Here is a 23283-nt window from a genome sequence, read left to right as displayed (position 1 = left end):
CTTCCTATGGTCCAAAGATGTGCAGTTAATTTAACTGACATCTGTATATTGCATGTCTGTCTCCTAAGCGGCATCCCATTTATGGTGTTACCCCTGTGCTGGTGCGAATAGGTTGCAGGTCCCCAGTCTCCCCACAACCATGTCCAGGATAAATCGGCAGAGGACGGGTAGAGAATTAAGAGCATGTGTGGGCTTTTTGAGCTATCTCTGAAGCATAACCTTCTTGTGATGTTAGAGTCCTCGACTTCTTCTGGAAAGCTCCCAGAGAAGAAGGGAACAATGGAGGCAGGTGGAGGAAAGGGGGTCAAAAGAAAGATAACAGGGGATGGAAATAAGGCAGAGAACCTGGAGGACGCAGAGAGCTCTGAAGAGGAGCAGACTGGTCTCTTGTCAAAGGCTGCGCCCATGAGGAAGGAGAAATTGGGGACGTCCAGATGCTGTGAGTTTTCACATCATGAGCTGGTTGATGACTCTCATTATGTTGTTTCCCTGCATTATGGAGATTCACAGGACTGTACGCTATAAACTCTTTGCCCTACAATATATAGTGTTAATAGCATTGAATTTGATTGCTTGGGATATGTGAACAATACAGTCAGATCAATCCATGCAGCCAAAAAATGCTGTGTGAATAAGCAGAGAATGAAGTCCGTTGAAGAGGTGCATTCTGGATGTCATCATGCTTAATTGTTTATGTTGGTATAAATTTACAGCGTCCTCCTTCAAAAAAAGCAAGACAGAGGAAATCCGGATCTGCCCAATACAGCAAAACATTCTTTCTGTGGTCTGCGGAGACAAGAAGGGGTCTCTTTACAGAGACAAGCTGGCTAAAGGTAAGGGTTGGCAGAAAACAGTGAGAGGTGGGGCCATGCCTGGGGGGTGGGAGGGAGGTGGAGACGGAGCCTCGCTGCTTCTTGCAAAATGATGGAAAGGCCTGTCTATAGCCTGCCAGTCCTGAAAGTCACAGCTGAATTGTCCTAGCTAATATCTCGAGTTTGTGCTCACTCCTCTTCATGCATCCCAGGAGAGAAATGTATCAAGGCAGACGAACGCTGGTTTTACCCCTTCGACTTTGAGGAATATGCAGGGGAAAAGTCCAGCCGGAACTGGAAGACCAGCATCCGCTATCAGGATACCACCCTGCTAAAGCTGATCCAGGTGGGGAACAGCACCGACATAATGAGCCATTGAGGTCATTCAGATCAGTGTGGCTACGTACCGGGAAGAGGCATAGGTTAGCTGAATTTACTAAGGTAGTAGTTAGCTCACAAACCATGCTGGGGCAGATCTTGTTACCTGTGGATGGCAGCTTTGCACTGTCACCTTCTGTGTGGTGCTGAACTGCAAATGTTCTCCGCTATTGTCTTTGCAGGATGGTCATTTGACATGTGGAAAATTTAAGCAATGCTGTTCTCCGAGTATTGCGGTAAGCAACCACAGAAGCAGTTTTTTAACCAAGACCCTCTTTAGCATGATGCTGCAGTTACTAGGTAACCAAGGCCCTCTCTAGCCTGATGGTGCAGTGACTAGGTAACCAAGGCCCTCTTTAGCATGATGCTGTAGTGATTAGGTAACCAAGGCCCTCTCTAGCATTATGCTGCAGTGACTAGGTAACCAAGGCCCTCTCTAGCATGATACTGCAGTGACTATGAAACCAAGGCCATTTTTAGCATGATGCTGCAGTGATTAGGTAACCAAGGCCCTCTTTAGTGTAATGCTATAGTTACTAGGTAACCAAGCCCCTTTTAGCATAGTACTCCAGTGACCAGATAACTGCGGTCCTCTTTACCATGGAGCTGCAGTGAGGCCTATAGGTATCTGAGGCCTATAGTGTGCTGTCCTAGCGATGCGATTTTGTTGTAACCAAAGCCCTCTTTAGAGTGGTGCTATAGTGACCTGTTAACCAAGGCCCTCTTTACAGTGGAGCTATAGTGACCAGGTAACTGAAACCCTCTTTAACTCATTGCTACAGTGAAACTTGGGAGAGGTTATAGCCAACAATAATATAAATATTCCGTGAGCTGTTGAAATTGTCCACTTTATGTCCTTTCAGAGACCAGAATTAAAAAATCAAGCCGAAGTCTCCACCTCAGGTCAGTCTTCCTTTCTTCACTTGATCTTATGGTTTCCTTTAGTCAGCTTGTAGCTTTAAAACTGTATGATGTGTCCGGTGTATAGGACATTGGCATTCATAGCCATAAGGTTTTGATATATGGGGCAACTTTTTTATCAGCATTGCTTGGCAGCGTTGCTGAGCAATGTTGCTCAGGCATTTTCCCTTTGAGAATGGGCAACAAATTTTTATCTAGACAATTCTGATCTCAGTCGGCATTTTTTGAGATCTTCCAATGAGAATGATAGCAGCTGATCATGTGACTGAAAACAAAAATGGTGGCCAAGGAGCTACACCTTTTGTTTTGTGATCTAGGATAATTTCACTGAGGAAATGCTTCTTTTTATTCACCTTTTAACAAGTCCTTTCCAATCAGCTTGTTTTTGTTTAAAACAGTAAATGGAAGTCTGCCCTTTGGTGCTTTTCAGGGTCCAAGTCAAAGAGACAGAGGAAAGAGGCCGGAGAATCACCAGCAGGGGGTGCAGAAGCCCATGACAGGGGGGATGGTGAGAAGTACGTGTCCCATTTTGCAGGAAACCGTCTTCCGGTAACTTGTGGATCAGCCAGAGGGATTCTACATAAAGATCGCTTTGTGTCAGGTGAGCATTTTGTGGGTGTGTGTATGTATGTATGTGTATATGTGTATTTATGTGTATGAATGTCTGTATGGTAAAACCTGTTACTTTTTATCTTGTGAGGACATTTCTCATGTTCCCACAGTAGGTGTATGTTAGTTGATGTATTCAATTATGTCCATGATGAAAATGCGTTGGGATCAATATTTTAGGTCGACGCCTCTTTTTATTATTAATGAGATTAATGAGATTTTCGATTCATCAAACGCTTCAGTTAATTATACAGATGTTTTCCTTCATTATCACCATGTAATTGTGGGAGTAGTTCAAATTATTACAAAACAAAAGGTTGGTTTGTACAATGCAAAGTTTCAGTGGCATACCATACCGTCACTACTCTGAGAACTCAAACACTTAAAAACCAAACTGATTTACCGAGTGCACTATTATTATGAAAAGAAGCATTATGACATAAAAAACTGGTTCTGAAAACCGTCATTCGGAAATACGTTGGATCCCCCGCTATATCGCGGATTTTTCCTCGACGCATCAAAGTTCTCTGTGTATCGCATACCTTGCTTGTACTCCGAAATATTGTTGTGAGCCAACTTTTTGTGAACCCATACTGAGCTTAAAATGTTTTTATTTTTACATTTTCCATTACTTATACAGAGGGAGAGAGACGTGTATACATACATACATATACATTAAAAATAATAATTATTATTATGTTACTCATCCTTAGCCCGACATCCACATATCACATGTGGTTACAAAGTGTGTTTAAAACGTTTGGGAGGGGTATTTTAAGGCTTAAACTATATAAAAAATTATAATAATTTATATGGTCTTTCTATATTGCGGATTTCCACCTCTCGCTGATGGGTCTGGAACGTCATTTTAAGACTTTAGGTATAATTAAGACAAACATTATACGAAATATAATACCTTTTACTAAATAATTAAAAATAACAGGATACATTTAATAATTTATTGAAATAGATGTTCATTCATTTATTTATTTATAGATTATGTATTTCATTTTGAGTATTTTGGGGTTCCTTAGATTTCATCCTCTTTCGCGTACTTCCGACATCTCTTGCGCTGTGGGTCGCTCGCTCGCGCGCGCTGTCACGGTTTCTCACGATTTCCGCTCGGCCTTTGCCCGGTTTGACGCTATACACAACCCTCGCTTACTCAGCAGGTTGGGTATTGACTTGGGTATGAGACCTTTTAAGCAGGAACAGTGCAGATCTCTCCACTTCGTTGATTGGTCACTTTGAATCCTGTGATTGTGGTTTGCTTTGGAAGAAGACGATCATTGACTAGTCAATGAGAGAACAGTCAGATTCACGCTCTGTCATAATATCTGAGGAAGGAAGTCTTACAGTAATTTAACATCTTTCAAAAGTCCTAGTTTAATATTGCACGTTAGAGGTGGTAATCAGTATCATACCTATATGATTCAGAATGTAATACTTAATGATTTATTGATACCAGCCGATAAACACACCAACAAGAATAAGGGGAGAACGGGGGGTATTTTTCGTACGTGGATTACTCGTTTAGCCGGATGCAATTGTTGAAGATTTGGCATGATCTTGGATCTGTCGGTTGTTCGAAAATCTTGCTGGATGTGTTGTCATAGCAGCACATCCAAATCCTCAAACCTGCTCGGTAAACAATGATTAGCTCACACACTTATTCAGTGTCCGTGCGTGGAAATCCATTCAGTCATGGCCTCGCCATTCATGGGTGAGCGACCAGTTGCAATTGGTGCACAAATAAGAAGAAGGGAATTTCAAATTGAGAGGGTTTTGCGTGATCGGCAAGATCCTTTATTGCTGCCGGATGATATTCTTTTCGAAAGATGCCGCTTCAGCCGAGATGGAATATCATATCTTAAAGGTTTATTAGCTGCGTGCAGTAGAAGTCGTGCTCTCACAGCCACACAGCCAATGTGCATTGCCTTGAGATATTTTGCAAGCGGCACTTTTTTACTGTAAAAAATATATCAAAGAGTACAGTTTGCCAGGCAATTCGCAAAGTCTTTTTGGACTGAAATATTTGTCTGAATTCTTTTTATTAGCTTCAAAAGGAATGTTTGATAAATATGAAAGATTTCCTAAATTTCATATACATAAAATTAACAAACGCATACTCACACTCACATATATATGAATGAAATGTCGTGTTTACTAGTTTGAAGTATATTTTTGTACTTCACTTTAACTCTTTCTCATGTCCTGCATGATTGTGCTAGTATTTGATCTGTAATTATGACAATAAAATAATAATGAAACGTAATTCAAGTGATAAATACAATAACTAAAAACTACTTACACATTTAATTTGTCGGACATTTTGAAAGGTTTGGAAAATGGATGGATGGATGGATGGATCCAGCTAGACTAATCAAATACTCAGCTGTGTTTGAAAAACCGACTTATCCCGGATGAGTCTCACTGACATGAACTCATCCAAGATGATCTCGGATGATTTAAAATACATATCTATCCAACTTCTTGTTCACGTGCACGAGCCGTCAGTGCAGCTTACGTGCTGTAATTATTTTAACTTTTCCAAGGCAGCAGCGTTTATATAAACGAGTACTCCGAAATATTGTTGTGAGCAAACCTATTTGTAAGAAATACAAATAGGAGGACAGAACAGAAAGTGTAAACGCTGCTGGAGTCTTACTTTACGACGGTCATAAAATATGGTGTAACAGCCGGTATTTCCCCCATTAACATTTACATACACATTTGAATAAATATCCTTTTAAAACAGGCTCGTGGTTTTTAACTGCGGTGAAGTTAGTTTTATGTTCGATATTCGCTACATTTACTGACATCTAAACTGCAATATCTTCAGGATCATGGCGGTAATTCTTTTCAGATCAGGCTCCACATGTAAAGTTAAACGAGGAGAGTATTTCACACTTTTAGTTAGCTCCACATTCTCCAGCAATATGAATTAAAAATACAAAGCAAGACGGGAATATCCTTCTGCTCACACGAAACTGCCAGAAAACTGAGTGCAATGCCAATCACCTTAACACCACTTGTACAGCATGTGTCCTATAACGGTCTGTCAATATTGCTGTTGGGTAAATTGTAATACCTCCTTCATTTTTAAGCCAATCAACATCAACCCAAATTCAGTGAGTTCCTCTGGCCCTCTCTCATCTTTCACACCCATCTATTTTCCAGAACAACATTTGTATGTCTCCATATAACTGTGTATCAATATTCATTCACTCATTCAGTTTTACTTTGCTTGGAAATAAAAAATAAGCAATATTTTATGTAGTTATTTAATACAAAACAACACCCATAGTGGCAGTTTTGTAGACATCTGCAAATTCAATCAAAAACTAAAAATGCCAAAAATCTTGCATTTTGTTTGGTTACTTGTGGATATGGTTAGGGCTGGGTTTGGGTTTGCATCTTCAGGGAGCTTTCGTAGACAACGGTGCACACTTGCCTGGACAGTGTGACAGGCTGCCTTCAGTGAGCTAGTTCCTTGCCCGTCCCCTCAGGGTTGCAGGGGAAGTGCATACGGATGGAAGACAAGTGGGTGACACCAGTGGATTTTTCGAAAGAGAACCCAACATCCGGTGACAGCGATTGGATGAGCAGGATCCTGTGTTCCGGAAAAAAGCCCCTCAGCGACCTCCTCGAGGTGCGTCAGGAGAATGACCCCGGGTGCAACAGGGAAACCTGGTGTGAAAGAACTTGTGTTTGTGCTCTTTCCATATTTCACGGGCTTTTTCGTTTGGTTGCTTTTAGATGTTGGGTGTAAGCTAGGGGTGGCATAAATGCAGAGGTGTAAAGTAACAAAATACAAAATACTGTATTTCAGTAGGTTTTTCCTAGATTTAGATTTATTTTACTTGAGTATTTCAAACTGTTGCAGCTTTGCTGCATTTCTGATCCAGATAATGTCTTCGTGCTCCAATCATTTCTGCACGACACCGTTGTTACCCAGTTTTAAAAATACTATTTATGAAAAACATGCAGTGCACATGAATTGAGCAAGAAATAGGTGCAGTTAACGTTTACCCAGGTAGATATAAAGACAGGACTGCGCTCCCTACTTACCATACTCTGAGTGATGCACTACACATGATGGACCAATTAAGGCAGATCTGGTGGTGATAGCTAGGGCTGAGAGATGTCTGAAGAATATTATGCACTACAATGTTTTAATCTTAAAACATCAGGATAAATGATCATATTGGGTAGTCTTTTAGTACTCGAGACCACTTTTTGGGAGGCTTGGTCTCATCTCGGAATCGACTTTATTTTCACAGAGAGGACTCGAGGTTTTATTTCAAGACCAGCCAAGACCACTCATCAAAACGCCTCAGTGTTAATTACAGCAGCTTAATATTCATCTGTTCCTTATTCCAGAGAACCCAACAAACACAAAATATGTGGATTTTCGCACAATCTTAGGCTTCTAACTTTTGATTGGTATAATGCAGAAACATGCATATCTTTGCGATCAAGAGAACTTACTCGATCCGGTTATATTTTAAATATTTTAGATCCGGTTATATAAACATCTCCCACAAAAAGCACCCCTAATAATCCATAAAACATTGTTATTATTCACATTAGATGAAAAACGGCATTTTCACTTCCACAGTGATCCAAACACTACTCTTCTGGGAAGAAAATATTGGTAACACTTATACCTCATACTCATACCGAATACTGAGGCCTTGCCTGTCTGTCTGCCTGTCTATCTGTCTGCCTACAGAAAAAGGTCCTGGACTGTCACCCACCCCAGTGTCAATGCAGACTATGCACCAATCAGGATCAGGCTTTGGTGAGAAGCTTTAATGCCTCTGAGGTCACTGCCTTGCCGACACCACCCCTGTACTCTGTCATCTGGCATAGAAAGCCTTTTCGCACTCAGCTGTGAAACCTGTTCATACTCCTGTTAAAGTGAGATGCAGATGCTCACCTGGAGTAAAGCAACGTGCAGTTACAGCATAGTATACCTTAAATGTTTGCTGTTTATGGTTAAGGTTAAGGTCACATAATTGTCTGCAGATATTGGAAACTGTTTATCATGGAGCATTAAGGATCATCACTGACTGGAGATGTTATATGCATCATTATATATGATACTTTATTGCTGGCTGGCCCCCGCCTTCTACACATTGCATTTTCCAGTTTTATGTTTTCATTTATTAGAATGTTACAGATAAATGTTATTTGACTGCTTTAATGCCCCAGAAAGATCTTAAGATAAAGATTTCGTGCTTATGTCTGTCCCAAAACTTCCGTCCTGGAATGTCCTAAAATTGAAGGAATTTGAAATGAAAGGTACAGCAAGATCCAAGGAATTGAAATCTTTTGAGTGTAAATGTTTCAGTAACATAATTTACTGTGCCTGAAATCTATTATATAAAATTTGGTTGTTGTCTTAGTCTGACCTTCTTAGCCTCTGTTGTTTTTGTAGTGTCTGTCTGTCTTATTATCAGATGTGAGTCTTTTATGCGTTCGTTGTCTGAAATGATTTTTATTTTTCCATATCACTTGGTGGGACTAACCTGGTTAAATTAAGGTCAAAGAAGTTTAACAAAAAATTTAAATCTGCTTTTTATCTTCTATTTCTTTGTCTTTCCCTGTCACTTCTCCCCACATGCCACAATACATGCAGAGGGAGCAAGACAATGACGATGACTGCTTCATATGCGATGTGCCAGGCTGCCTGCTGTGCTGTGATCAGTGCCCGCGAGCCTTCCACTTTGAGTGCCACGTCCCTGCTGTGACTGGTGGAGCTGCGGAGTGAGAACCCCTACTCACCATTAAGTGTTCTACATGACAGGGAGACAATACAAAGCAGTTAATGAACACATATTTGGGTACCTGAACCTAACAGGCCCATGGTGGTTTTATTATAGGATTCATTTCTTTGGATCTTCCCCTAAATCCATATGTACTGGCATTGCTGCACAATTTTAGGGACTGTGGTCACATGACTCGCACGGACGATGAGTAACGGGCACATTAAAATCAGGTGTCATTGATGAGGCACCTCGGTGGAAACAAACGGGGGGGGGGGGGGGGGAGGTGTGTCTGTGTAAGTAACTGGTCTTGCTCCCCAGTTACAGCAACAAGTGGATTTGCACTTACTGCATGCTGAAGAATACTCAGTGTTGGCGACAACCCTGTGAAATGACACTCCAGGTTGCGCTAGAGAGCCCTATTTCAGTTCGCCTGCTGGTGAGTGCCAACAGCTTCGCTGCCCCATTGCTAAGCTAACCACTCAAAAACAACAACCTTGCCGTAGACCATCACGGTTTCCTTGGTGATACCTTTAATTGGCCTTGATACTTTTCTAGGACTGCCAGTACCTCCTGTTGTGTCTGTACAAGGAGGATAAGGAAAAGGTCTTGAAAGGTGACCCCCAGCACTTGGTGAGTGTGTCGGACATTTTTCATACCTTTGTCTGTGCTTGTATGGGTTTTCTGGGTGGGATTAAAGTGTGTTCACACTTAAGACTACTGGTGTGCACGGCAGGCAAGTAACTATACCAAAGTCATCAAGGAGCCAATGTGGTTCGACAAGATTGCAGAGAAGCTGCAGAACAAGTCCTACTCCACTGTGGGGCAGTTCTTCTCGGATGTCCAGCTGATGTTTCGAAACTGTGCATCTTTGAGTCAGGTAAGATGGAGAAGCTTATTGAACTCTGGTTCACAGTAAAAGGATGAATATCTAAATATAAATTGTGCTTCCATTTTTCTGTTTGGTGATGCTTAAAGTTCATGTTGTTCTAAATTTAGTAACTTTTCTTCCTCAGGGGAAGTATGTGAAGCTGGCAACCAAACTCACCAGTTTGTTTGAAGAGGAATTTAGGAAAGTCTTCTTCATACACCGTTAACCTCAGATAATTGTGGTGTCTAAGTATATCTGTATTGTATTAAGTATTTGGAAAATATGACCGAGTATTACAGGCCAGACTACTTTGGAAGCAGGGTTGGAAAGTAACAGTAAAAAGTATTTTTTTACTCTTAAGTAGTATTTCAGTGGATGACTTTTATTTGAGTAACATTTTGGTGTGGTATCTTTACCTTGAGTATGAAAAATGAGTACTTTTTCCACCATCGGCTGGAAGTATTTATAGAAAGGTGGTTGTCACATCTGTTGCAGATTTAAAATTGGAATCTGTAAATGACATGCCAGGTGAGAAAAAGACAACAATGCAGGTGGCTTCAAGTTTAGTATCTAATTACTTGCTCATTCAAAGTTGTTTTAAATGCATTTTACTTTAATCGTTATGCTTAGGGTCTGTAAAAGACAAACAAACAAACAAATTTATTTTTATATAGCGCATTATCACAACATTACATTGTCTCATTTTATGAGACAAGACTCATATTTTATCTGTCAGCTAACCTGCAAACATATCAACTGCCTGCTTTTACAAAATCTATCAACTTTTTCTGTAAAAGATTTACTAACTTTACTAAGAATACTTGTATTATCTTATGCCTTTAAAATTTAAAACTGAATTTAACCACAACTGCTGTGTTCAATTTTTTTGTCCCTCCCTTAACGACAAGAATGTTTTAATGGTTGTTTCATAAATAATGAGATAAGTGATAAAGTTTAAGGTGCTAAGTTTCAAACAAGCCATGACGCTGTTGCCATCAGCATTCACAGTCAACATATACTTCATCTGTGTTATAGATATGTGGATCTAATCTTGATAGCTCAACGCTGAATGCAGGGTGTAGGCAAGCATTCTTTATTATTATTATTAGGTCTTTGCATTCGCAGTAGCTGTCAATCAGGGCCTCTTTCCACTAATTACAAGCATTTAGGAAGAAAGCATAGCATAACGTAAAATACGTCATTTAAAAATCGTGTCCGTTTTTTCAGATATCCTATGGAATATTATTTAGCACTTCGTAATGCATAGGGAATGTAATCGTTACAACTCTTTTAAGAAGCTGATGTAAACAGTGTAGAGAGTGACCTTGTAACCTTTAGAGAATGCAGACCAATTACTGCTGTGCACAATGTTCAATGAAAAACCTTGTGTTGGCTTAGAAGCTTCTGTATCTGTTAGCTATTTTGTTAGCTTTTGATGAATGAAGATGTACATTATTAGTGCTGCAGCTTATCACTATGTTGAAGGACAAATATATTATTAACCCTCTAGCCAGACAATGTGCAACAAGCAGACGCTGCCAGGGTTTGCTACAGAAGGAAGGGATTTTCCTGAGTTCACCAAAAGTTCACGATTGGGTATTTAAAAAAAACTTAGTAGAGATGGTCACGCTACCATTATGTTCAGCTGAGGCACCAAACAGTAAAAGAGAAGACTGACAAACTTATCTAGGGGTGTGGATCAAGGAAGAAAACGATGATGGTGAATGGTTGAGGGAATGATGATGCTTAAGTGACGAGATACCCCATGCACGCAGACATGATGGGTCATCAGAGCTCCCACAGCAAAAGACTAATTGCCTCCAAATGCAGAACCGAACGCCACAGGAAATCCTTCTTACCTGTGGCAATAAGACTGTATAACTCTTCCTCATTCTGTAGATGACCTTTTCAGAATCTGTCATTAATACTCATTTGGATCGTGAAATATTACTCCTCTGTTTGTTATCGAATGTTTCTTTTATCCACCATCACATGCTGCTATCGCAATTATTCAAGGCACAAACACTTAGTCACTTTTCATTACACATGCACTAATAATGTTATTTTATTATGTTTGTTATAGCTTAGTTATAGTTTTTTCTTTTTTTAACTTTTTACAGAGTATGAGCATTTATGAGTATTTATATAGTTACAATACAGTATCACTCATAGTTATTTTGCACTATTATTTTCTTTACCTTACCTTTATTCCTATTGTTGCACTGAGCATGTAAAGGACAAAAGAATTTCCCTCGGGATAAATAAAGTTTTTTCTTATCTTATCTTATATTGTTACTCAATAAGAAAATATATAAAAATTGGCGTAAAACAGTATTGGACACACTTGTGAGTGTCCAGCCTTGGTTGTAACTTCATTGTTGCAATAAAGACTGAATCTGAAGATCTACACAAGTTCTCCTGATTGGCGGGGAAGGAAAAACCAGAACAATTCAACCTTCATTTACAAAATGGCCGGTTTGCGTTACCTGACTATATATCATTTTGACATTTGGATAGGGCTATAGTTTTATGTAATCGCTTTAACCCCGTGGTGACTAAAATGCAACAGAATATAAAAAATACGCGCATGCTGTTTGCTCAGTCAAATCACTTTACAATCTACATGCTCAACCTCCTAAGGAAAAACTCATCCTAGTCCGAAGTGGTCTTAAGGATCAATCATAACATATCCAGTGAAATATACGTCTTATGTAAGCCTATCCTATGTTCTTGTGCGAGATTTGAACACCCCTTCTGATATTTTACAAAAACATAAAAAATATATAATTTTACTCGAGGAAAAAAGCGCGTATATGTATTTTTAAGCCATAGGCCTACTGGCGTGGTACGAATTTGACTGCGATACGCCCATTCACTGTAGCTGGGACGGAGTTTCAGTTTCATTTTCCATGTAACGACAGTTAAGATTAACTTCCGCAAGAGATGTAGGCGGGAACTTTCATTTAAAACAAAAAATTGCAAGAAACCTCGTAAAGAAACGCAACGTCTTATCAACTCAGGAATCGAAGCATATGGTACGGCAGTTAGTGTCGCATCTTGGGACGTCTAGTTTTCGTTATTCACCGAGCAAGCAGGTTATTTGGGCAAATAAATATAAGCAAGGCCTATATCGGGCTCCTCCTGTGAACATCTATGTGAATGCTACTGAAATCTTTATGATCGAGATTTGACCACAAAAACCCAAACTATGGATCCGTTGGACTTTAAAACCAACGACGAATTAACCCAATTTTTCCGCTGCAATAAGACAGTCATATCGGGCATCGAACATCCAGACACGTTATTTCGTCAACTTAGAGACCACAACCTCATTCCCGAGGATAAATATAAGGTTTGCGCTTTTCTTCTATTGTTTTAAATTATTATTATTATTTAAATTATTTATATTATTTGCCTTTACTGTTTATATTGTGCGCTGATTTTCGTCTTTAAAATGTGTTGGCATGTCTGCCGCTATACATGTATGGCGACTTTCCTCCCCTCAGAAACTGATGAAGATGAGATGCATGCAGAGAAAGGTGAAAGGGGTCTACGAGGTACTGGAATGGCTGGAGACGACGTGTCCCGAAAACATCTCGCACTTCTGGAAGTGTGTTTTCAAAGACCACATCCTCCAGCAGTACCCGATTCTGCGCCTCCTGCGAGACAAACTGCTGAGCGGTGTGTTCGCTGCGCGCTGAAATTACTGGTTCCACCATCGTGGGTTACACAACTAAAATACGGACATACAAATAACAGTATAATTGGATAACTAGTAGTAATTGGTCAAAATCGACATATTATTCAAAACTCAAATCGCAGGTGACTCTGCTTTTTGCACCTTGACTGAGTACCTAACTGGAAGGAAAAAAAGAGTAATAAAAGCCAGATATCAGTTATGCAAAAATAACACGGTTTCAAACTTTAATGCTCATGCAAGAAATCTTACAGCAAATCTGTATTATCCCATTATAAACCTAAAATTAGCTACATCAAAAATTTTGGGGAGGTTTGTAAACTCTACAGACTATTGACATGTTAATAAAACTGTTACATACATGTCTTATGAGGAGAGGTTAGCTGAGCTGAATCTGTTTAGCCTCGAGCAAAGGAGACTAAGGGGGGACATGATCCAGGTATATAAGATTCTAACAGGTTTGGATGCTGTTCAGCCAAATGGCTATTTTAATATTAAATACTAGAACTCATGGCCATAAGTGGAACTTAGCAGGAGAACATTTTAAAATGAATTTCAGAAAACACTTCTTTACACAGCATGTAGTTACAGTATGGAATAGTCTTCCTGTTAGTGTAGCGCAAGCTAAACCCCTGGGTTCCTTTAAATCAGAGCTAGATAAGATTTTAACAACTCTGAGCTATTAGTTAAATTCTCCCCAGACTAGCTTGATGACCCAAACAGCTTCTTCTCGTTTGTAAATTTCTTATGTTCTTATGTAAGGTTGTTTGCAGACTTGTCTCGAAATGAAACTCTCATGACCAAAGTTGGTGACACTGATGTCCTCCTTCAGTCAGGTTGGCTCCTGTCTGTTTTTCCTATAGTCCAAAGATATGCAGTTAATTTAACTGACATCTGTATATTGCATGTCTGTCTCCTAAGCGGCATCCGATTTATGGTGTTACCCCTGTGCTGGTCCCCAATCTCCCCACAACCATGTCCAGGATAAATCAGCAGAGGACGGGTAGAGAATTAAGAGCATGTGTGGGCTTTTTGAGCTATCTCTGAAGCATAACCTTCTTGTGATGTTAGAGTCCTCGACTTCTTCTGGAAAGCTCCCAGAGAAGAAGGGAACAATGGAGGCAGAAGGAGGAAAGGGGGTCAAAAGAAAGATAACAGGGGATGGAAATAAGGCAGGGAACCTGGAGGACGCAGAGAGCTCTGAAGAGGAGCAGACTGGTCTCTTGTCAAAGGCTGCGCCCATGAGGAAGGAGAAATTGGGGACGTCCAGATGCTGTGAGTTTTCACATGATGAGCTGGTTGATGACTCTCATTATGTTGTTTCCCTGCATTATGGAGATTCACAGGACTGTACGCTATAAACTCTTTGCCCTACAATATATTGTACAGTGTTAATAGCATTGAATTTGATTGCTTGGGATATGTGAACAATACAGTCAGATCAATCCATGCAGTCAAGAATTGCTGTGTGGATAAGCAGAGAGTGAAGTCCGTTGAAGAGGTGCATTCTGGATGTCATCATGCTTAATTGTTTATGTTGGTATAAATTTACAGCGTCCCCCTTCAAAAAAAGCAAGACAGAGGAAATCCGGATACAGCAAAACATTCTCCCTGTGGTCTGCGGAGACAAGAAGGGGTCTCTTTACAGAGAGAAGCTGGCTAAAGGTAAGGGTTGGCAGAAAACAGTGAGAGGTGGGGCCATGCCTGGGGGGTGGGAGGGAGGTGGAGACGGAGCCTCGCTGCTTCTTGCAAAATGATGGAAAGGCCTGTCTATAGCCTACCAGTCCTGAAAGTCACAGCTGAATTGTCCTAGCTAATATCTCGAGTTTGTGCTCACTCCTCTTCATGCATCCCAGGAGAGAAATGTATCAAGGCAGACGAACGCTGGTTTTACCCCTTTGAGTTTGAGGAATATGCAGGGAAAAAGTCCAGCCGGAACTGGAAGACCAGCATCCGCTATCAGGATACCACCCTGCTAAAGCTGATCAAGGTGGGGAACAGCACCGACATAATGAGCCATAGAGGTCATTAAGATCAGTGTGGCTACGTACCGGGAAGAGGCATAGGTTAGCTGAATTTACTAAGGTAGTAGTTAGCTCACAAACCATGCTGGGGCAGATCTTGTTACCTGTGGATGGCAGCTTTGCACTGTCACCGTCTGTGTGGTGCTGAACTGCAAATGTTCTCTGCTATTGTCTTTGCAGAAGGGTGATTTGACATGTGGAAAATTTAAGCAACGCTGTTCTCCGAGTATTGCGGTAAGCAAACACAGAAGCAGTTTTTTAACCAAGACCCTCTTTAGCATGATGCTGCAGTTACTAGGTAACCAAGGCCCTCTCTAGCCTGATGGTGCAGTGACTAGGTAACCAAGGCCCTCTTTAGCATGATGCTGCAGTGATTAGGTAACCAAGGCCCTCTCTAACATGATACTGCAGTGACTATGAAACCAAGGCCATTTTTAGCATAATGCTGCAGTGATTAGGTAACCAAGGCCCTCTTTAGCGTGATGCTATAGTTACTAGGTAACCAAGCCCCTTTTTGCATAGTACTCCAGTGACCAGATAACTGCGGCCCTCTTTACCATGGAGCTGCAGTGAGGCCTATAGGTATCTGAGGCCTATAGCATGCTGTCCTAGCGATGCGATTTTGTTGTAATCAAAGCCCTCTTTACAGTGGAGCTATAGTGACCAGGTAACTGAAGCCCTCTTTAGCATGGTGCTGCAGTGATTGGGTAACCAAAGCCCTCTTTACAGTGGAGCTATAGTGACCAGGTAACTGAAACCCTCTTTAACTCATTGCTACAGTGAAACTTGGGAGAGGTTATAGCCAACAATAATATAAATATTCTGTGAGCTGTTGAAATTTTCCACTTTATGTCCTTTCAGAGACCAGAATTAAAAAATCAAGCCGAAGTCTCCACCTCAGGTCAGTCTTCCTTTCTTCACTTGATCTTATGGTTTCCTTTAGTCAGCTTGTAGCTTTAAAACTGTATGATGTGTCTAGTGTATAGGACATTGGCATTCATAGCCTTAAGGTTTTGATATATGGGGCAACTTTTTTATCAGCATTGCTTGGCAGCGTTGCTGAGCAATGTTACTCAGGCATTTTCCCTTTGAGAATGGGCAACAAATTTTTATCTAGACAATTCTGATCTCAGTCGGCATTTTTTGAGATCTTCCAATCAGAATGATAGCAGCTGATCATGTGACTGAAAACAAAAATGGTGGCCAAGGAGCTACACCTTTTGTTTTGTGATCTAGGATAATTTCACTGAGGAAATACTTCTTTTTATTCACCTTTTAACAAGTCCTTTCCAATCAGCTTGTTTTTGTTTAAAACAGTAAATGGAAGTCTGCCCTTTGGTGCTTTTCAGGGTCCAAGTCAAAGAGACAGAGGAAAGAGGCCGGAGAATCACCAGCAGGGGGTGCAGAAGCCCATGACAGGGGGGATGGTGAGGAGTACGTGTCCCATTTTGCAGGAAACCGTCTTCCGGTAACTTGTGGATCAGCCAGAGGGATTCTACATAAAGATCGCTTTGTGTCAGGTGAGCATTTTGTGGGTGTATGTATGTATGTGTATATGTGTATTTATGTGTATGAATGTCTGTATGGTAAAACCTGTTACTTTTTAGCTTGTGAGGACATTTCTCATGTTCCCACAGTAGGTGTATGTTAGTTGATGTATTCAATTATGTCCATGATGAAAATGCGTTGGGATCAATATTTTAGGTCGACGCCTCTTTTTATTATTAATGAGATTTCCTTTTCGATTCATCAAACGCTTCAGTTAATTATACAGATGTTTTCCTTCAATTTCACCATGTAATTGTGGGAGTAGTTCAAATTATTACAAAACAAAAGGTTGGCATTCCAGTTTCAGTGGCATACCATACCGTCACTACTCTCAGAACTCACACACTTAAAAACCAAACTGATTTACCGAGTGCACTATTATTATGAAAAGAAGCATTAAGACATAAAAAAACTGGTTCTGAAAACCGTCATTCGGAAATACGTTGGATCCCCCGCTATATCGCGGATTTTTCCTCGACGCATCAAAGTTCTCTGTGTATCGCATACCTTGCTTGTACTCCGAAATATTGTTGTGAGCAAACGTTTTGTGAACCCATACTGAGCTTAAAATGTTTTTATTTTTACATTTTCCATTACGTATACAGAGGGAGAGAGACGTGTATACATACATACATATACATTAAAAATAATAATTATTATTATGTTACTCATCCTTAGCCCGACATCCACATATCATATGTGGTTACAAAGTGTGTTTAAAATGTGTGGGAGGGGTATTTTAAGGTTTAAACTATATAAAAAATTATAATAATTTATATGGTCTTTCTATATCGCGGATTTCCACCTATCGCTGATGGGTCTGGAACGTCATTTTAAGACTTTAGGTATAATTAAGACAAACATTATACGAAATATAATACCTTTTACTAAATAATTAAAAATAACAGGATACATTTAATAATTTGTTGTAATAGATGTCCATTTATTTATTTATAGATATATTTATGTATTTCATTTTGAGTATTATGGGGTTCCTTAGATATCTCTCGCGCTGTGGGTCGCTCGCTCGCTTGCACTGTCACGGTTTCTCGCGATTTCCGCTCGGCCTTTGCCCGGTTTGACGCTATACACAACACTCGCTTACTCAGCAGGTTGGGTATTGACTTGGGTATGAGACCTTTTAAGCAGGAACAGTGCAGATCTCTCCACTTCATTGATTGGTCACTTTGAATCCTGTGATTGTGGTTTGCTTTGGAAGAAGACGATCACTGACTAGTCGATGAGAGAACAGTCAGATTCACGCTCTGTCATAATATCTGAGGAAGGAAGTCTTACAGTAATTTAACATCTTTCAAAAGTCCTAGTTTAATATTGCACGTTAGAGGTGGTAATCGGTATCATACATATATGATTCAGAATGTAATACTTAATGATTTATTGATACCAGCCGATAAACACACCAACATGAATAAGGGGAGAACGGGGGAATTTTTCGTACGTGGATTACTCGTTTAGCCGGATGCAATTGTTGAAGATTTGGCATGATCTTGGATCTGTCGGTTGTTCGAAAATCTTGCTGGATGTGTTGTCATAGCAGCACATTCAAATCCTCAAACCTGCTCGGTAAACAATGATTAGCTCACACACTTAATCAGTGTCCGTGCGTGGAAATCCATTTAGTCATGGCCTCGCCATTCATGGATGAGCGACCAGTTGCAATTGGTGCACAAATAAGAAGAAGGGAAATTCAAATTGAGAGGGTTTTGCGTGATCGGCAAGATCCTTTATTGCTGCCGGATGATATTCTTTTTGAAAGATGCCGCTTCAGCCGAGATGGAATATCATATCCTAATGATTTATTAGCTCTGTATAGTAGAAGTCCAACTAGACGAAGTCGTGCTCTCACAGCCACACAGCCAATGTGCATTGCCTTGAGATTTTTTGCAAGCGGCACTTTTTTACTGTAAAAAATATATCAAAGAGTACAGTTTGCCAGGCAATTCGCAAAGTCTGTTTGGACTGAAATATTTGTCTGAATTCTTGTTATTAGCTTCAAAAGGAATGTTTGATAAATATTGAAGATTTCCTAAATTTCATATACATAAAATTAACAAACGCATACTCACACTCACATATATATGAATGAAATGTCGTGTTTACTAGTTTGAAGTATATTTTTTTACTTCACTTTAACTCTTTCTCATGTTCTGCATGATTGTGCTAGTATTTGATCTGTAATTATGACAATAAAATAATAATGAAACGTAATTCAAGTGATAAATACAATAACTGAAAACTACTTACACATTTAATTTGTCGGACACTTTGAAAGGTTTGGAAAATGGATGGATGGATGGATCCAGCTAGACTAATCTACTACTCAGCTGTGTTTGAAAAACCGACTTATCCCGGATGAGTCTCACTGACATGAACTCATCCAAGATGATCTCGGATGATTTAAAATACATATCTATCCAACTTCTTGTTCACGTGCACGAGCCGTCAGTGCAGCTTACGTGCTGTAATTATTTTAACTTTTCCAAGGCAGCAGCGTTTATATAAACGAGTACTCCGAAATATTGTTGTGAGCAAACCTATTTGTAAGAAATACAAATAGGAGGACAGAACAGAAAGTGTAAACGCTGCTGGAGTCTTACTTTACGACGGTCATAAAATATGGTGTAACAGCCGCTATTTCCCCAATTAACATTTACATACACATTTGAATAAATATCCTTTTAAAACAGGCTCGTGGTTTTTAACCGCGGTGAAGTTAGTTTTATGTTCGATATTCGCTACATTTACTGACATCTAAACTGCAATATCTTCAGGATCATGGCGGTAATTCTTTTCAGATCAGGCTCCACATGTAAAGTTAAACGAGGAGAATATTTCACACTTTTAGTTAGCTCCACATTCTCCAGCAATATGAATTAAAAATACAAAGCAAGACGGGAATATCCTTCTGCTCACACGAAACTGCCGGAAAACTGAGTGCAATGCCAATCACCTTAACACCACTTGTACAGCATGTGTCCTATAACGGTCTGTCAATATTGCTGTTGGGTAAATTGTAATACCTCCTTCATTTTTAAGCCAATCAACATCAACCCAAATTCAGTGAGTTCCTCTGGCCCTCTCTCATCTTTCACACCCATCTATTTTCCAGAACAACATTTGTATGTCTCCATATAACTGTGAATCAATATTCATTCACTCATTCAGTTTTACTTTGCTTGGAAATAAAAAATAAGCAATATTTTATGTAGTTATTTAATACAAAACAACACCCATAGTGGCAGTTTTGTAGACATCTGCAAATTCAATCAAAAACTAAAAATGCCAAAAATCTTGCATTTTGTTTGGTTACTTGTGGATATGGTTAGGGCTGGGTTTGGGTTGAAGCTGTCATAGTTAGGATTAGGGTTATGACCACAGAAATTATTGGACAGTCCCCACAATGATAGGTATATAAGAATGGTATGTGTGTGTGTGTGCGTGCGTGCGTTTGCATGAAAAAGTTTAAAGGAAACGACTTAAATGCATCTTCAGGGAGCTTTCGTAGACTACAGTGCACACTTGCCTGGACAGTGTGACAGGCTGCCTTCAGTGAGCTAGTTCCTTGCCCGTCCCCTCAGGGTTACAGGGGAAGTGCATTCGGATGGAAGACAAGTGGGTGACACCAGTGGATTTTTTGAAGGAGAACCCAACATCACGTAACAGCAAATGGATGAGCAGGATCCTGTGTTCCGGAAAGCCCCTCAGCGACCTCCTCGAGGTGCGTCAGGAGAATGACCCCGGGTGCAACAGGGAAGCCTGGTGTGAAGGAACTTTTGTTTGAGCTCTTCCCATATTTCACGGGCTTTTTCGTTTGGTTGCTTTTAGATGTTGTCTATAAGCTAGGGGTGGCATAAATGCAGAGGTGTAAAGTAACAAAATACTTCGTCACTGTATTTCAGTAGATTTAGATTTATTTTACTTGAGTATTTCAAACTGTAGCTTTTACTTTGATGCGTTCCTGAGCCAAATAATGTCTTTATACTCTGATAATTTCTGCACGACACCGTTGTTACCCAGTTTTAAAAATACTATTTATGAAAAACATGCAGTGCACATGAATTGAGCAAGAAATAGGTGCAGTTAACGTTTACCCAGGTAGATATAAAGACAGGACTGCGCTCCCTACTTACCATACTCTGAGTGATGCACTACACATGATGAACCAATTAAGCCAGATCTGGTGGTGATAGCTAGGGCTGAGCGATGTCTAAAGAATATTATGCACTACAATGTTTTAATCTTAAAACATCAGGATAAATGATCATATTGGGTAGTCTTTTAGTACTCGAGACCACTTTTTGGGAGGCTTGGTCTCATCTCGGAACCGACTTTATTTTCACAGAGAGGACTCGAGGTTTTATTTCAAGACCAGCCAAGACCACTCATCAAAACGCCTCAGTGTTAATTACAGCAGCTTAATATTCATCTGTTTCTTATTCCAGAGAACCCAACAAACACAAAATATGTGGATTTTCGCACAATCTTAGGCTCCTAACTTTTGATTGGTATAATGCACAAACATGCATATCTTTGCAGTCGAGAGAACTTACTCGATCCGGTTATATTTTAAACATCTCCCACAAAAAGCACCCCTAATAATCCATAAAACATTGTTATTATTCACACCAGATGAAAAACAGGGCATTTTCACTTCCACAGTTATCCAAACACTACCCTTCTGGGAAGAAAATATTGGTAACACTTAAAGCAGTCATTATGTTTCATTATGCATACCTTGAATGATTTATAATACGTTCATCAAGTATTCTAAACATGGCTATAGGTATAAGACATTATACTTGTGTATTATGCATTATGAATGCTCTACGAAGGTCTCATCTATAATGCATTATAAATACCTTCATAATACAGCACAAAGCATCCTTGATTGTTATACTGACCATTATTAATCATCATGAAGGTATTCTGACTGACGTTTACATACCTTCACATTTTTGAGTCCAAATACAGTTCCTGCTCCTTTGTCATATCACATGGTTCAGTTGGTGAGTGTTATCCTGTCATACCAGATACTAAGAGGCCTTGCCTGTCTGTCTGCCTGTCTGTCTGTCTGCCTGCCTACAGAAAAGGGTCCTGAACTTTCACCCACTCCAGTGTCAATGCAGCCTGTGCACCAATCAGGATCAGGCTTTGGTGAGAAGCTTTTATGCCTCTGAGGTCACTGCCTTGCCGACACCACCCCTGTACTCTGTCATCTGGCACAGAAAGCCTTTTCGCACTCAGCTGTGAAACCTGTTAATACTCCTGTTAAAGTGAGGTGCAGATGCTCACCTGGAGTAAAGCAACATGCAGTTACAGCATAGTATACCTTAAATGTTTGCTGTTTATGGTTAAGGTTAAGGTCACATCATTTTCTGCAGATATTGGAAACTGTTTATCATGGAGCATTAAGGTTCATCACTGACTGGAGATGTTATATGCATCATTATATATGATACTTTATTGCTGGCTGGCCCCCGCCTTCTACACATTGCATTTTCCAGTTTTATGTTTTCATTTATTAGAATGTTACAGATAAATGTTATTTGACTGCTTTAATGCCCCAGAAAGATCTTAAGATAAAGATTTCGTGCTTATGTCTGTCCCAAAACTTCCGTCCTGGAATGTCCTAAAATTGAAGGAATTAGAAATGAAAGGTACAGCAAGATCCAAGGAATTGAAATCTTTTGAGTGTAAATGTTTCAGTAACATAATTTACTGTGCCTGAAATCTGGCTTTATTATATAAAATGTTGTCTTAGTCTGATCTTCTTAGCCTCTGTCTGTTGTTTTTGTAGTGTCTGTCTGTCTGTCTTATTATCAGATGTGAGTCTTTTATGCGTTCGTTGTCTGAAACGATTTTTATTTTTCCATATCACTTTGTGGGACTAACCTGGTTAAATTAAGGTCAAAGAAGTTTAACAAAAAATTTTAATCTGCTTTTTATCTTCTATTTCTTTCTTTCCCTATCACTTCTCCCCACATGCCACAATACATGCAGAGGGAGCAAGACAATGACGATGACTGCTTCGTTTGCGATGTGCCAGGCCGCCTGCTGTGCTGTGATCAGTGCCCGCGAGCCTTCCACTTTGAGTGCCACCTCCCTGCTGTGACTGGTGAAGCTGCGGAGTGAGAATCCTTACTCACCATTAAGTGTTCTACATGACAGGGAGACAATACAAAGCAGTTAATGAACATATTTGGGTACCTGAACTTAACAGGCCCATGGTGGTTTTATTATAGGATTTCTTTGGATCTTCCCCTAAATCCATATGTACTGGCATTGCTGCACAATTTTAGGGACTGTGGTCACATGACTCGCACGGACGATGAGTAACGGGCACATTAAAATCAGGTGTCATTGATGAGGCACCTCGGTGGAAACAAACGGGGGGGTGTGTCTGTGTAAGTAACTGGTCTTGCTCCCCAGTTACAGCAACAAGTGGATTTGCACTTACTGCGTGCTGAAGAATACTCAGGGTTGGCGACACCCCTGTGAAATGACACTCCAGGTTGCGCTAGAGAGCCCTATTTCGGCTCGCCTGCTGGTGAGTGCCAACAGCTTCGCTGCCCCATTGCTAAGCTAACCACTGAAAAACAACAGACGTAGGTCACTGACAGCGTACTGCAAC

At 40.1% G+C, this 23283-nt stretch overlaps 1 protein-coding gene and 1 long non-coding RNA gene across 14 annotated transcripts in view; one reads left to right on the top strand and one right to left on the bottom strand.

Moving 5' to 3' along the window:
• Nucleotides 1-23283, top strand: part of LOC125717362 (nuclear body protein SP140-like protein) — a 56597-nt gene that overhangs the window by 32063 nt on the left and 1251 nt on the right. For 3 of the 13 annotated variants that reach the window (XM_048990208.1, XM_048990212.1, XM_048990215.1), the window contains exons 3-12: nt 14131-14334; nt 14614-14724; nt 14916-15049; nt 15264-15317; nt 15945-15984; nt 16433-16603; nt 20231-20370; nt 21738-21806; nt 22653-22780; nt 23082-23199. In XM_048990208.1, the coding sequence (XP_048846165.1) occupies nt 14131-14334; nt 14614-14724; nt 14916-15049; nt 15264-15317; nt 15945-15984; nt 16433-16603; nt 20231-20370; nt 21738-21806; nt 22653-22780; nt 23082-23199 (1169 nt within the window). Of the gene's footprint in view, nt 1-235; nt 440-713; nt 834-1024; nt 1159-1372; nt 1427-2053; nt 2094-2541; nt 2713-6229; nt 6373-12271; nt 12715-12868; nt 13044-14130; nt 14335-14613; nt 14725-14915; nt 15050-15263; nt 15318-15944; nt 15985-16432; nt 16604-20230; nt 20371-21737; nt 21807-22652; nt 22781-23081; nt 23200-23283 lie in introns of those variants that run through there. The other 10 variants (XM_048990210.1, XM_048990213.1, XM_048990209.1 and 7 more) reach the window with 10 other exon arrangements.
• Nucleotides 1-23283, bottom strand: part of LOC125717365 (uncharacterized) — a 45333-nt gene that overhangs the window by 20810 nt on the left and 1240 nt on the right. The window lies entirely within an intron of this gene.

This window comes from Brienomyrus brachyistius, chromosome 22, assembly GCF_023856365.1.
Source record: "Brienomyrus brachyistius isolate T26 chromosome 22, BBRACH_0.4, whole genome shotgun sequence".
NCBI lineage: Eukaryota > Metazoa > Chordata > Actinopteri > Osteoglossiformes > Mormyridae > Brienomyrus > Brienomyrus brachyistius.
Note: the sequence above shows the minus strand (reverse complement) of the source record. Positions and strands in the feature narration are given on the sequence as shown.